We start from the raw sequence: 16,636 nt of genomic DNA on the forward strand, positions 1-16,636 counted from the left end.
TTTTTAAGTTTTTCTAAAATTAACTTTTTAGCATTCTAAAACTGGCATTAATAACATAAATTTTTACTACCAACACATAGCATTCCTTACACAGAACTTGATTGCAGAACCAAAGCAATATTCAGGACTGTATCCTCAGAAATAGTGGAAATCTAGAACATTAAATAACTATGCACAGAAGGAAACTATACATATATATATATATATATATAAAGAACATAAAGGCCCTCGCTCCTTTACGTGTGTAATTTCTCCATGCTAGAGTTCTTTTATTAAAAACTTTCAGATGCATAACATGTATAGTAATACTAAGCCACGCTGTCAAGCTCACTGCTTAAACACCTGGGAGGTTGTCAGTATGTCTCTACCATTTTGACAGTAAATTCAGGGAATACAGTTTGATTAGACTTTTTACAGCTCATGGTAGCTTTGGCTGGCATAAATGGTCTTTCCAGTCATTAGTACCAGGTCAGCCTATCTTTGCTGCTCTGTCTTCTCTCAAAAGGCAAAGTAACTACAAAGTCATTTAAAAAAGAAAAGTCATTTTTCTCTTCCAGACTTCCTGAAAGCCCATAGGGTATTAAGGAGAAAATAAACTGCTCACCAAAGTTCAGTAACATGTACAGTTGTCATTCTGTTATCTGCCCAGTAAGACACTCAAGGTGTTGCACTTGACCAAACTACTGTCCACGACTAGCTACTCAGTACAGCTAACAGCACCGCAGATGATACTGCATGTTCATTTCAATGGGAGGAAGAGTTCAGTCTTTCAAACTTATTTTTGCAGTATTTGCTACAGAATGCTTGTACCTAGATTTACACTTTCTTCCTGAAAAGTATTACACATATCCCTTCAGCGTTGGCTACAATGTTTTTAATTCCTATTATTATTTAAACACAGATGTGCAATTCACATATTCACATTACCCTGTCAATCTAAATTTTAATACATAAACATCAGTGTAACACAATAAGAATCAGATCAAAAAGACAGTCTCAAAGATCTTACAAGTATCTTTAATGACAACTTTTCCACAATATAAATTTTCTATAAATAATATAATTTGGGGATAGTTATCTTTTTTATCAGTTCAGTTCAGTCGCTCAGTCGTGTCCGACTCTTTGCGACCCCATGAATCACAGCACGCCAGGCCTCCCTGTCCATCACCATCTTTTGTATACTACTTTGCAAACCAAGTATTCACTATTAGTTTAGAAAATCAATTGCTTTAAATACATATATAAAATAGGCAATGGATTGTTCTAACTTGGTGAGGAAGCTTCATAGACATATCCAAAATTACAGAATAAGTAAAAATACATAGGGAAAAATATGAAAACACACACACACAAAACTGGCATAGAAAAACAACAATACTGCGACTTGGAAGCTTAAAAAATAAGCGACTTTAAGAAAAGGGATGAGATGATTTCCTGACACACAGTCCCACGCTCAGTAACACAATGCACTTTGACAGCTTTCCAGCGCTAATTCTATTATTACATCTCCTTTGCTAGACTACTAAAACTATTACAGGACAATATTTTATTAATAGTCCTTTCTGGATTCCATTCCTTTTAATATACAGTTTTGTTTCCATCCTTCCTTGTAAAGTTTCTAGTTATAGAATTTTGGAGAGGGTTTATGTATCAACAAACACATGGTGTGTCTAAACACAGGAGCTGGGATCACACTGGGGCTTGGACTTTGAGTAAACTATTAACAGTAACCAAAGGATTTCTAAACTTCTCTGGAGTTCTTCAGGGGCCACTATGGGGGAGTGAGGTGAGCAACGGAAAAAAAGATCAAATAAGGTTTTGGCCTCTGTCTCCTCTGACCTCCAAGGTTAATCACTGTATGTGTGGCTAACATTATATACAACTTTATATACTGGATTTCCTCATAAGATTTCATTTTTTTCTAAAGTTTCAGGCTCTTTGAGAAATGCTGGAAAACCCCTGAACCACTTGACCTCTAAGATTTGTATTAACTTTAATATGCTTTGGCCCCGAAAATCCTCAGAGAAAATGTTTAAAAAGCATAGGGATAAGGATAATTAGTGTATGTAGAGATAAACCACAAAAAAAGTTCTCAACCAAATCAAGTTGACAGATCTTCATTATGATCATTATGAACTTTTGTAGCTAACTTTCTGTAGAGAACTCTACAATAAGCCCTAGAGATACACAGATACAAACCAGAACCCCAGCCATGGAGCTTATAAATGAGATTGGTAGAAATGGACTCCCAACCCACTCCCTCAGGAAGTCGACTGCAATTACTCTGTGAAACCACGTAGTAATTAGCATTAGGATCTGCCCACAAGAGACACATGGCCCTTGACACACTTAACTCATCTGACATCCAACCAGGTTGATAACCATCCTCAGAAAGGCATCTATTTAAGATCCTTGTGTCCATTCAAACTTTGTCTGCTCTGACATCGAGCCCTACTTTTTTCAGTAGAAAGATGATTTTTAGTATTCCAAAGTTCACTGGCAAAGCCCTAGAATTTGCCAGCAATTCTATATGACTTTCAGGTCAAAAGATTGTTTTTTTTTCCGTGGTTTATGGGAATGTGTTATCTTATGATCATGTCGTGCACATTTTTAAAATGCCAGCTGGATTTTGGAGCCCTTAAGACACAAATCAATCCTGGGTGTTCACTGGAAGGACTGATGTTGAAGCTGAAACTCCAATACTTTGACCATCTGATGCGACGAGCTGACTCATTTGAAAAGACCCTGCTGCTGGGCAAGATTGAGGGCAGGCGGAGAAGGGGACGACAGAGGATGAGATGGTTGGATGGCAGCACTGACTCAATGGACATGAGTTTGGGTGGACTCCGGGAGTTGGTGATGGACAGGGAGGCCTGGTGTGCTGCAGTCCATAGGGTCGCAAAGAATTGGACACGACTGGGCAACTAAACTGAACTGAAGACATAAATTGGAGTTTCACAATTCCTAGAAAGGTAATACAAACAACTTACATTTAATAACTGTCAGAACTGACCTAAAGATACAGGAATATTGAGAAAGAACTGTGTCAAAGTTCCAGGCACATTTGACTTTAGTATATAAAGGATCAAAAATAATACCACCATTCTGGCTCTGTAATTGACTGGATGGAGAGACTCCTACAAGATTTTTCTCTCCCATTAGCTGCTGCAAGAGTAAAAGAGGATGTTGGAAACAGAGAGAATTGCTCTTACTCTCTTAACCATTGTCCAGATTTATAATAGGAACTCTAAAGTACCAAGCTTGCTATATGATGGTAAAGAGATATGATTTCAAGAGATTACAGGATATAGGTGGCTTTTTTCTCCCTTCTCACTCTCCTTACATCTGAAATATTTGAGGAAAGAAGAACACATTTTACCTTTGCCACAACCAGACCTATTTCTGCTGTTGCTGCTGCTAAGTCGCTTCAGTCATGTCCAACTGTGTGTGACCCCATAGACAGCAGCCTTCCAGGCTCCTCTCTCCCTGGGATTCTCCAGGTAAGAATACTGGAGTGGAAGTGACATATTCTGACTATATTATCATAATGCACAAGCTAGGGCGGGCTATAATTCATTCACTTAGCCTAAATGTGAAAACAATATTTAAATATGTGCTGATTACATTTAAAATATAAAAATAAAAACTTTGTGTACATAATCCAGAAGCCTAGAGCTCCTAAAATCAAAATTGTTATTGTTGTTTAGACACTAAGTACTGTCCAACTCTTCTGCAACTCCATGAACTGTAGCCCGCCAGGCTCCTTTATCTGTAGGAATTCCCAGGCAAGAATACTGGAGTGGGATGCCACTTCCTTCTCCAGGGATCTTCCTGACCCAGGAATCGAACCCTCAACTCCTGCATTGGCAGGCAGATTCTTTACCACTCAGTCACCTGGGAAGAAGCCCAAAATCAAAATTATGATTATCCAAATGAACACATAGTTTTTGGCATTTCTGGAAAATCAGACAAACCAATCAGACTAAGAGGCACAGTATGACAAAAATTAAGAACACATTCCAACTAACGTATTATGTGATGACTGAAGTTGAAATGGAGCCTCCAAACGAAATTATGTCAAAAGCATGATAGCAATTCCAAACAATTCTTGATTCTGAGAAAGTACAAAATAGAAGCACAAAATCTTCAACTGATAAGCTCAATTACATTTAGTTCATTTATTCTAGTTATTGGAATACCAGCCTCAAGTTCATATATGTGAATTTATCTACTAAATAACTAAATTTTCGACTAATACAAAAGTGCAATTTACTAGATTATTTTAAATATCTTAAAGCTGATAAGACAGCCTAGTCTTCAAATACAGATGGAAGAGGTTACTTGTTCCTTCCATTAAACTTTTTTCTTTTTTTTTTTTTTGAAATTAGACAAAGCATTTATTTAAAAATCCATGGGTTATTGGCAGAAAAATGGGAAAAGGAAACAAAGATCTAATGGGATAAATAGAAAAACAACAAAGTGATAGATTTAAACTTCATCATTATTAATAATTATACTGAGTCCATTAAACTTTTCCATAGTAAACAATTTGAGAGGTAGAAGTCTACTAGGAATTTAAGTGAGAAGCAGGTGACAGTCCCACTGGTTCAGCTCAGTTTCTCCTCCTAGTGGTCACAAAGGGAAGGTGCCTGCCCTCTGGTGGCATTTCTTCAAGGAATCCTGTTACTTAAACACGGAATATTCCTATGAAGAAATACATGATACCAGTGAAAAGTGCTCAATTTTAAGTCATAAGTGAATTTCCAATTACTTTTGCTTCCCACTTAAAGCATCTCCTCCTTTTTAAAAGTTGACCATAAAACATTTTTAAGTTGCAAGGTTGCCGAACACAATCCAAATGAAACAGTAACAATGCATGTCTAAAGCTTATCTGGGTGTGCCGCAATCATTTTTAACACAAATTCTTTAAAAAGGTGTTAAGTATCATGGTGCATTAAATCACTGCATGGAACTTGACATGTATTGGCAAACCAGGGAGGACGGGAATGATTCTGGGTTTAGCTGGGCTACTGCATCAACCCAGACTGACTCATAACATGGTTTTCATATTCTCAGCTCCCAGCAAACCACCAAGTAGCCTTTATGAAGTAGTTCATCCTCAGTTGCTCCGCCATGTCCAATTCTGCGACCCTACGGATTGTAGCCTGCCAGGCTCCTCTGTCCATGGAATCTTCCAGGCAAGAATACTGCAGTGGGGTGCCATTTCCTCCTCCATTAAATGGAAGGAGGAACTAAAAACACTTTTTCATAATAGGTTTTAGATGGTATCCACTCAAGATAACATAGATTGATGTCATTTTGATGAGTGTCTAGTGAGGCTCCCCCTGCAGAAAACAGTGTCCCCTTGAACTGTAAGAGTCCTGATTCTGGCGTGTTCCCCACTAGCCCTCCATTCACCTAATCTTGTCAATGAAGCAATGCCCTCCTTCTCCATCCCTAAACCTAATCTTGACATTCAAACATGCCAGGCAGTTGGCTTTGAACACTTACAAACCATCAGAAGCACAGGTCCTGAGAGGCTATGTGTGACCTATACATTCTTCAGCTGAGCTGGAAACAACAAACCCCTGCACAGAATGTATACCCTTCTCTTACATAACTCCCAGCTTGAGGAAAGAAAAACAGAATTACTAAAGTAAGAAGGAGAAAAGAGTATTTGAAGGATTTGCTTCTCAATGACTTTCAGACAAGAGAAACAGAAGAGAAGCTGAAAAAGAAGAGAACCTGCTTCAACAAGCAATTTGTCCTCCGCTCTTCAGGTGAGAGGGCATTTTGTCAGCTCTCACTGCTGGACCAACTAAAAGTGTTACACCCAGACGGCCGTACTCATTAGGACTGAAACCATTTAACGGGAAGGCTTGGAGGCACTCAGATGCCACATTGCATTGTTTGGCTTGAGTAGAGGAGGGGAATGCCTGCTAGTCTCATTTAAATAACATTTATGGCATTTTAATTTGCTTTCTTTCTGCAAACCGCTTCTGACTATTCTTTGCCTAACATAATTGAAAATCTATACATTATTATGCCCTGACTTGATTCACTCTTTCCATTCATTTTGTAGCCGGTAAAGAAAAATGTACAGCGTAAGTGAAAAACCATGTTAGTAGGAAATACAGTTTTATATGATAAAGCAGATTTATGTTAGCAAGGTAATTTAAAGGTCTTTTCATGTGATGGGAAAGGACGCACAATCTTAAAGTTACAGCTAACATTTTCCACGCCAAATCGAGAAGTTGCCACAAGAGGAGTCACCAGAGATTGTGGCATTCATATTTCTGAATCAGAGGTATTTCTACTTACCGACATTTAATATGACCTTGTCTCCAACCATTTTCACGCACTTGAAGGGTGTGGAAGGACCTCAGAAATTATGGGATAAACCTTTTTTATTTCTGGCTAGACTCACTGAGTAGATGACTAGATGCGCTACACTACTTCATCATAACCTGTGAATGCAGCAGAGCCAGATTCAGTGGAACTTTTCAGTACCACCAAGTAGGAAGTTTCAACTCTCATTCAGCCCAAATCTCACTGTTTTCCCAAGAAATGTAGAAAAACAGATCAACATGCTCTCTACCACAGCCTTTTATATACTAAAGGCACTTTTTGTTTCAGTTGGATAGCAGTGTAAACAGCTATCAGTGTACCTTCATCTGGCCATAAATTCTTGGAAAGACAAAAGCCAGGTGCATTTTTATCCATTGCCAAAGTTCTTATTTGTAATCAGAAGCCAGATTTTCTCATGTTATGAGTTTCTCCTACTATGAAAGTCTCTTCCCGCACGAAAAGGAAAGAAAATCCATAGTATTAACAGTATGGATGAAATTTTGGTCACGTGCTCCAAAGCACACTGTACTTTCTCTGGGTTGTACTTGTCAGGCTGGTGAATTCAAGTCATTTCAAATATCTGCCATCCTCATTGAAATGTAAGTGCCACGAGGGCAGATATCAAGTCTGCCTTGTTCATCAGCCTTTTCCCTGTGTCAAGATATTTAGCACACAACAGGCTCTTCATACCTGGAGAATTGACAAATGCCCTTCGAAATCATTCTAGTCCAACACCGCTATCTGGGAGATACGAAAATAGAGTCTGTAAAAGTCATTCTTGAAAGTGATTTCCCTGAGATTGTATAACACATGAATGGCAAAACCAGGGTTAGAACTCAGGGTTCTTTTTTTTTTTTTCCACTATATTTTTATCAAAATTTTGTTATAAGAGAATTAATATACCTTATTCAAAAATAAGATTTAAGAATAATCTATATATACTCAATCCTAAAGGAAATCAACCCTGAATATTCATTGGAATGATTGATGCTGAAGCTGAAGGTCCAATACTTTGGCCACCTGATGCAAAGAGCTGACTCTAGAAAAGACTGGTGGTGGGAAAGAGATAACGCAGGAGGAGAAGGGGATGATAGAGGACAAGATGATTGGATGGCATCACCGACTCAATGGACATGAGTTTGAGCAAGTTGTGGGAGATGGTGAAGGACAGGGAAGCCTCGTGTGCTGTAGTCCATGGGGTCACAGAGAGTCGGACATGACTGAGCAACTGAACAACTCTTTGGGACTCCCCCAAAGTTCTCTCACTTGCCAGACAAAATAGCTTCAGGATTTTTTGTTGAACTAATTTACAGATCTATAGTCCATGACCCCAATGACAAATAAGCAACCCCTTGATCAGGACAGGCTCTCTATCTGAATATACCAGGGTCTATCATTAAAACAATCCTACTGGTAGATCCTGATTGCTCCTCCAGAAATGCTGTCATGGAAGAAAGGTCACTACCAATCATCACAATTAGACCTTTGGATTCTTTATTGCCCATTCACCTTCTCTGCCCATTTCGCCACAGAGGTTCTTTTCTCTAAGACTCTGGGCAGGCACAGCTGATGAGTAAGGTACAGAAACCTTTGTTATCTAAACACCATTTGTTTATCTGTCTGGTTCCCAGTGGTCTTCATAACTGGAACATAGAAGCCTTCCCATAAATATGCCTAATCTGTACATACCTTATGTAGGACTCTAAAAACAGAACCCCAAATGGAATTCTACAGCCATCGGAAAGAGCCGATTTATTCTCTCCTATGAGGGTCAAGCTTTACAGAGGCCAAGCCACAGAAGTCACCTGAATTTCCATGGTTCAGCTACTGCTAAATCAAATATTCTGCTAAACAGAACTCTAACTTGTATGGTTTTTAACTTTTTATTTTGAGGTTTCTTTAAAGCAAATATTCAAAAAATAGACCTTCTCCTGAGCACCTGAAAAAAGTAAATGTGAATTTTGGGGAATGATGAAGTGATCTAAAATTGGGTTGTGGTGATGGCTTCCCAGCTCCATAAATTGTTTTTAATTTTTTTAATCATATTCTTAAATACTATAAAATACACTTCAATAAAGCTGTTAAAAAATAAGCATGAAAATTAGTCAAAGTACTTCTTTTTGTAAACATCTGGTATCAAAACTGCCAAGACATTCTTTATTCCCATACTCTTTTAAGCCATGGTTCTATCCACTACAATCATGATTTACCTACAAGGTCAAAACCTTTTCCTAGAATTTTGGTAAAAATAATTTAGTAGACTAATATAGTATCTGTAACATCTTCACTGATGTAGCACCAAGAGATACTGACTCCTTTGATTATCTGCATAAATGGCCTACAGATATGTTTGCTTAATTAAGCACAGCGTTCTCATCCAAAACCTGTCATTAACTAGCCATGGGGTTTTGAGTAAGTTACACATCTTCAGGTCTTAGTTTTCCCACCTATATCACATGTCCCCATGGACCAGATCAAGTAACACACAATATATTAAAAAGAATAGTAACTGATATCATCTAATGAATAGCCACTAATATGCCAGAATTTAGGTAAATTATCAACTTATAAGGAAAATAATATTAGTCCCTTTTTTTACAGATGGAAACTGGAACATAGGGAGGTTCATTAGTCTGACCAAGGTAATACAGTTATTTAGTAGCAGACCTAGGATTCCAATCCAGAGCTGTTGAGCTCCAAAACCTATACGCATCTTCAATTCCTCATCAGACTTTGTGTTTGACTCAGTCAGATGTGGGCATGAATCCTGCCCTTGCCTTTACCATGTTAAGTTAGTCATCTTCTCTGAGTCCCAGTTTCTCCACCTGTAAAATGAGATTACTAATATTTAACTCTTGGGGCTGTTGTGAAGATTAAATGCAAGATTGCTTCCCCTACAATGAAAAACGGTTTGACAATAGTTTGTTATCAAATAAACTCTCCCACAAAATTTCCTTCTTTTGTTAAAAAAAAAAAAGCTTTCAATAGACGTGCAGACATAGAGAAGGGACTTGTGGACACAGGGCGGGGAATGCGGGGGGAGTTTGGGAGGAGAAGGGGGGGTGAATAGTGAGAGGAGCACTGACATATATCCACTACCCCGTACAAAGCAGACAGCTAGTAGGCAGCCGCTGCATAGCACAGGGAGCTCAGCTTGGTGCTCTGTGATGACCTAGAGGGTGGGATGGGGGAGCTGGTGGGGAAAAGGCTCAGAAGGAGGGTCTGTATGTATACATAGAGCTGGTTCACGTTGTACAGCAGAAACTAACACACATTGTAAAGCAATTATACTCCAATTTAAAGGAAAAAAAAAAAGCTTTCAATTCTATGATTGTTTGTAGCCTACCTAGATAAACCTCACTGGTATTGAATTCTATCAAAAAGTGAACACAAATAACACAGCAGCCCTCTGCTATCAGTCCTTGGCTCTGTGATGGAGGCTGTCAACAAGAGTGTCAACTTCAAGGGGTGGGCATCTCTCCACAGGAACTGAGCTGAGGTCACAGACTTGTCTCACTCTGCCCTGCAAACAGATGTCTGGGTGACAACTCTTAGTCACTGCAAACAAAGAGGAAAGCCAAACCAGGTGGGAAGTGCTGTATCTCCTTTCTAATCCTCTTGGCTAGCCCATTCCCTAAAACAATATCTTGCTGACCATAACTCAAAATAGCTGGTTTTCCCCCAGGATACTATTTTCAACATATTGCCTTTATTTTGATGATGTCTAATTCTTCCACAAGCAGAAGACAGGGTTTTCTATAACAGCGATTTGTCAGCAAGAAAACTGTCTAATTCTGTGTATTGGACTATGCACCTTCAAAAGTTTACCTCTGAAGTAACCTGGTGAAAACTGGTGTAATGTGGAGCTCTAGTGGTGGCAAGAAAGTAAAGCAGCTATCCTAAGAGCCAACAGAAATGCCAAGGGAATCACTTACTTAATTGTTATTATGGTGAAATGGCCGTTTATTGTTAAATTATGTTTAGAAGAAAAACGGTTCCAAATGATCATCCAAGATTATCTCAGGTAAACTCTAAATGTAATGACTTTCTTCCAGATTGCAAATTAGACCTCAACAACCAACTCACATCAAACATCATGAAGCAGTTAAAACCCCTAAAAACACAGAACTCGGGGCTGTGGTTGTCACTTTTCTACTTTTTACCAAGTTCACTAAGAATCCCATTAATTAAATACTAAGCATTTTCACACCGCTAGAGAGAATATTCTATACAGAAAATGCTGCATTCTGAGTGGTATGATCAGTGAAGTCCTGTACCAACTGTCTTGGGAATTTAAATAATCCCTACAGGCTGATGAGGTTGTTGTGGGCTAATTCCTGCACTAGAAAAGTGCCTTCCTTGAATTTCTGACTTCTGAGATCTTTCCCAACTTTAAACAACGAAGAATGAAACCTACAATATAAACATTAATTCTTTGTTTTCCTGTTACCTAATTTACATGCCTTCTCAATTGAAAGGTCTTCATTTTCCAAAAATACAGCTTCATTATGGTCGATAATATAGCAAAATATAAACAGTGACATTTTTATGACATATAATCAGGAGCTGACATTTGAAATTTCTAAACATGGTACCTGGTTTAGCTGTGTCAAAACAAATTGTCATGAGGCAAAAACCTCAGAATGTGAAAAAAATATAGGAACCAGTCTTTCCATACAGTGTAAGTAACTAAGTATCATATTCCTGAACATGAAAGAAAATGTAAGAGACTTACTTTCCTATACATGATGATAAGTGAAACTAATTTGTTCAGAAATACATTAACAACATTTATCTGAAACAAAAATCTCAAGACTCATGGGAGTTTTTCATGACTTCTCTCAGCTAAAGCCACTAGATACTTTCCAATGGACATATTCCAAAGGCTTCTAAATTGTAGGTCTACAGAAGACTGACCACCAAGCCTCAGAGGTCTGTGAAGGAAGATTTAATGATTACCCAGAGATTTTGATTCATTGATGTCTTTCTCCTCCCTTCTTCTACGAATATAGAAGGAGGTCATTAATATAGTTTCCTAAAGCCACACAGAAAAATGGTAAAAATGTAACAGCCTTTTCTGAGAAGTCATTGAGAACACAGTAGTTGGTAATGAGAAGCTCAAGATAAACAACTAATTTCTTTTCAGTCCTCATTGCTATAGGATAGGAGAGAGAACCTTTCTTATAGAAAATAAAAGCAGGCAAAGAAGTGAGGGTGGTTTGCTAACATGATCGTCCATCAAGGGGAGCAAACAGAAATCTGTACTAATGCAGTATCAGCCACTAAGGAGTTCAAGTTTAATGTGTCCTGCAATCCTTCTCACTATAGATAACAAAAGCAAGTAAAACCAAAGAATAATTTTCAATCTGTGAAACTAAGAACTTTGTTTTTGGACATCATCTTGCAGGTATTTTCTTTGATGAAGATCTCTATCTTCTTTGCTTGCCCTTAGCAGACCTTGGTATGCTGCTTAAAACAATATTTGTGGCTTTATCTGCCATTCTTTTACCCAGACATGTTGATTTTATTAAAGTAAGTTGGGTCTGCATTCTTTCTTTACTATTATTACAGGTAGACTTGACAGACATAGGACCTTTGTTTTAAAATGCTCTGCTATGGAGGAAACCTTATGAAATAAGTTCCATTTTACCTGCCGGGCAATTGCATTCTGAAGGTGCTTCTCTCGCGATTCTTATTTTAGCCATATGTTCATAGGACTTCTGGAGGAAAAGAAGAGGTATTAACAATCATCAGTAGCATTGCGGAGAAATGGATTCTTTAGGGACTCTCTGGCTATATGCCTGATTTACCAGCCTGCATAACTAACGTTTACATATGTACTTGGACTCTAGTCAAAAGGTAACAGTACCCAGGCCCTAAAAAAAAGAAAACGACCATTGAGATGGTATCAAGGCTGTGGGACTTGCATAACATCTTTCTTCATTCTTCAACTACCATCACCCTCCCTCTCAGCTCAGGCATATGCAGTCATTGTACAGAATCAGTATTAACACGCTGCAGTTTTAGGTAAGCTAAGAGTTTTAAAACAACCAATATTTTACCCATAAATGTCAACTACTTATCATGCTGTGCTGCCACTACTGCCAACCAACCTCTCTGTTGGAAGAGCAAGTCCCAGAAAATCCCCTAACTGGACTCTAAAGCACTCCTGGTTTTGATGAACATAACACAGATTCCTTTCAACTCTCAACTCCAATGGCTCTGCATTCACAAACACCCGTGGCACTGCATCCTTTACCAAAAATAAATAAACAGGGCGACTATTTTTTTCTTTTAAACATTTAACATGAAAATATTCAATGTGTGAAGTAATAAAATCACATGTAGTTATTTCACTTTTAGGAGTGATTTCCAATCCTATCGCTATGTTAATGACACAAATGACCCTAACCTTCCTACACTGTATGAAGGATTTAACAGACGTTATCTCTGCAAGAAATATTCTCCACAATATTGGGAAAGATCCACACACAGCTTCAGAAACTAAAAAGAGCTTAAATGCCAACCTAGGTGCCATTCTAGCCACCTTTCCCCCTTTTAGACTTCCATATATGTTTAGCATGCAAACATTAAGAAGAGTAAGGGAAGATGATACAGAGAGGGTGGTAAGAGATGATGTGCATATACAAATATATGCTACAGTAAGCAGAGATGGTGGCCTAACACATATGTGTGCACAAGCCATACTACATCTGCATATAGTAAGGCAGAGGTTGGTCATGCACACAGACTCGCGACTGTAAGATGTTATCCACGTACAAAACACACCCAGCCTTTCACACCTGAGCCAGAAGTCGCTCCACTTTTTCTTGCACCATTGCTTTGAGCTGATCGACACAATCAGGCAGCAGACGGACGGAAGGGTCTCCTTTGGCAGACTCGAGGGCAGCGATCCTCGCCTGGAGGTCGTTGGTTTTCACCCCCAGGTACAGACAAGACATTACGGCCACCACGGACAGGAGGGTCGCCAGGGCCGCGCACGGCGACACGGGGCGGGCACAACGCTGCCCGGCTGGGCTCCGGTCCTCTGAGCCCGGCTCCCGCCCCCCTCCTTTCCCTGCTTGCTTCTTCACCAGCATTGTGGCGGGGTCGGCTGTCTCGGCTTCGCCTCCCACCCTCTAGCACTTCCAATAATCTTAAAAGAAAAAGGATGATTCCTGCAAAGTTCGTCCCGATAGCTGCACAACTAGTTGGAGGAGTCGGAGCCGGAGCGCAAGGATGGATCAGCGCCGAGAACCGCAGACCTGGACCATCCTCCGCTTTCTTCTCCCCTCCCAGCTGCGAGGGAAAAGCACCCTCAGTCCGCGGACCGGTGGCGATAAGGTAAAATCCAGAATGAAACCCACCCTCCGGTGTCCCTCCTGGCCCCTCCGAGGACGGGGACCTCCTCTGAAGAGGGCGGCCGCGCGGGGTCCAGGGGACAGCGGCAGAGGCGCTGCGAGGGGCCGCCGCTGACCCTTGCCACAGAGCACCGGACCTGTTGCGCCTCTGTTAGTTTCCCTTATTTCTACCTATTCGGTGTTTTATCTCCGTTTCCCACCTAGATTCAGTTCCAGGCAAAAAGGCTGACACAGACCGCGAGAGCGCAGTGCAAAAAGGGTGGCCAAGTGGGGAAGAGCAGAGAGGAGAAAGAAATACCCAAGGAGAAAACGCGAGTCGCGAGGCCCGAGTCGCGGCCGCCCGAAGTATCTCCGCAGCCCAGCGTGTACGAGCCTTAAATACCCTTCGGGATGCTCGTGTATGAGCGCGCGCGCGCTCCGACGAGCGGCGTCCCTCCCCCGACCCACTCTCGGCGAGCCGCCTCCAGCCCGCGGCTCCCGTGGCAGTGCGCCCCCCTTCCCGAGGCTGGCAGAGGCCCGCCTTATTAGCATAATATATTCACCTTCGCCCAGCCCGTGGGCGGGACCGGGGAGAGCCCGGGAGGGGCGGGCCGCTCGGGTGGGAGCGGAGCCGGAGGTCTTTCATTAGCATAATAGATGCAAATAACTGGAGCTGCCAAGGCGATTGGAGAGCAGCTTGGCGAACCCTCCCTCTTTCTCCGAGTAACTTCAGCGTCCCCTAAGGCCAGTTCGCCCCGCCTGGGCCGGGGGCCGAAGCAGGGTCGGCAGTTGGGGGCTGGCGATCCTGGCTTGCTCTGACTCGGCGCGGTGCCCCCATTTTATCCCGGTTAAATGTGGAGAAATGGCCTCCAGGAGAGAAGAGGGGGAAGCAGAAAGCTCTAGCTCTCTATGTCTTCCCTCGGAAGCAGTGGCAGGAGCTCCGGCGATCCCGACTTGGTGCAGAGCCTTCTTCCCTCCTCCCTCGCCTTCCCACATGCCTGGAGGCCGAGTGTCTGGCTGACGCCTGAAGTACATTTCCCCACTTCCCTTGTCTTCCCACGGCCGCACTGCCGTCTCCGACTCGGGAGGTTCTCTCTCCCCTCCCCCAGTTTCCTTCTGGCTTGCTGGGGTTGAGCCTCCTCTCCGCCCCGTGCTCCTAATCTGTACTAGGGTGCTAATGCATTTTCCTGATTCCCTGTTTTGTGGGACTAAAGAACGGAGTGTTGAGGTACACACATTTCTCAGAATTTCTGAAAGGACTGAAGAATGAGGTCAACTTTTCCTTTTACCTGTCTCTCCTCCTGCTGAGCCCTCTGGATCAAATTACAAGTTTCCAGGGGGCTTTTTGAAAGTAGGTAACAAGTAGCATTCTGTATCTAATCGACTTCAAAGAAACATTTCTACCTTTTACTCCAGAGTTCCTTCTTAGCTCCTTCTCCCCACGAGAAATATAACATCGTTTTTCATATCCTTCTTAATCAAGATTAATCGGCAAGTTGTTGCTCACTCTTGTAAACAATCAACAAAATAGTAAACTGCTATGTCATAAATGTAAACAGGTATTGCTAGGTGCAACGGCTTCCCAGAGGGCTCAGTGGGAGAGAATCTGCCTGCCAATGGGAGTCGAAGGTTCCATCCTTGGGTGGGGAAGATCCCTTGGAAAAGGAAATGGCAACACACTCCAGTATTCTTGCCTGGGAAATCCCATGGACAGAGGAGCCTAGTGGGTTACAGTCCATGAGATTGCAAAGAGTTGGACAGGACTGAATGAACAACAGCATTACTAGGCGTGAAGCAGGGTAGAGATATTTCAACAACCTTGCTGATGGAGGACACAACTTTGAAAAAATTAGGGTATAAAACCCAAATCAGAGGAAAACAGTGAATTCTGCTATAAAATCAAAAGCCTAATTCCTTACATTTGCATTACACAATGGATTACACAGTAGTTCTCATAGAGGGGCTCCAGACTGAAACATCAGTATCTTCTGAGATCTTATGCAAAATTCAGATTCTAGGTCTTCACCCACCACCTAGAGCCTCTCAGGTGGTGCTAGTGGTAAAGAACCTGCCTGCAATGCAGGAGATCTAAGAGATATGGGTTCCATCCCTGGATGGGGAAGATCCCCTGGAGGAGAAAATGGCAATCCACTCCAGTATTCTTGCTGAGAGAATCCCATGGACAGGAGGAGCTTGGCGGGCTACAGTCCATGGGGTCTCAAAGAGTCTAACACACCTGAATCGACTTACCATGCACCCACATCTACTGACTCAGAAACTACTACTATTACTAATAATCAGAAACACTGCAATCTGTGTTTTAACACATCTTCCTAATGATTTTGAGGCACACTAAAATTTGAGACCACTGGAGTAACACTTTGCAAAATATTTTCAAATATACTTTTTCATTTAAAACACATAATCATGTGATGCAAGAAAGAAATTACTGGCTCCATTTTGGATATAAGGAAACAATTTGCAAGGCACATTTAGCTGTGATTAAACATGCTTCAGTATTCTTCCCTTAGAACCCCATGAACAGTATGAAAAGGCAAAAAGATGGGACACTGAAAGATGAACTCCCCAAGTCGGTAGGTGCTCAATATGCTACTAGAGATCAGTAGAGAAATAACTCCAGAAAGAATGAAGATATGGAGCCAAGCAAAAACAGCACCCAGTTGTGGATGTGACTGGTGATGGAAGTAAAGTCTGATGATGTAAAGAGCAATATTGCATAGGAACCTGGAATGTCAGGTCGATGAATCAAGGCAAATTAGAAGTGGTCAAACAGGAGATGGCAAGAGTGAACATTGACATTTTAGGAATCAGAGAAGTAAAATGGACTGGAATGGGTGAATTTAACTCAGATGACCATTATATCTACTATTGTGGGCAATAATCCCTTAGAAGAAATGGAGTAGCCATCATAGTCAACAAAAGAGTCC

The 16,636-nt window shown here is 41.1% G+C and overlaps 1 protein-coding gene across 1 annotated transcript in view; it reads right to left on the reverse strand.

Moving 5' to 3' along the window:
• The window catches only part of COL25A1 (collagen type XXV alpha 1 chain), a 503,765-nt gene extending 489,727 nt beyond the window's left edge, over positions 1–14,038 (reverse strand). Inside the window, exons 1-2 of the mRNA XM_086407020.1 lie at positions 13,152–14,038; positions 11,999–12,068 (exon numbers count right to left, since the gene is read on the reverse strand). Of these exons, the coding sequence (XP_086263146.1) occupies positions 11,999–12,068; positions 13,152–13,448 (367 nt within the window). The 5' untranslated portion in view covers positions 13,449–14,038. The remainder of the gene's footprint in view (positions 1–11,998; positions 12,069–13,151) is intronic.
• Between the last annotated feature and the right edge of the window lie 2,598 nt (positions 14,039–16,636).

The sequence above is a fragment of the Bos grunniens genome, chromosome 6, assembly GCF_055505025.1.
Source record: "Bos grunniens cultivar Pamir isolate PY7600 chromosome 6, Bosgru_T2T1.0, whole genome shotgun sequence".
NCBI lineage: Eukaryota > Metazoa > Chordata > Mammalia > Artiodactyla > Bovidae > Bos > Bos grunniens.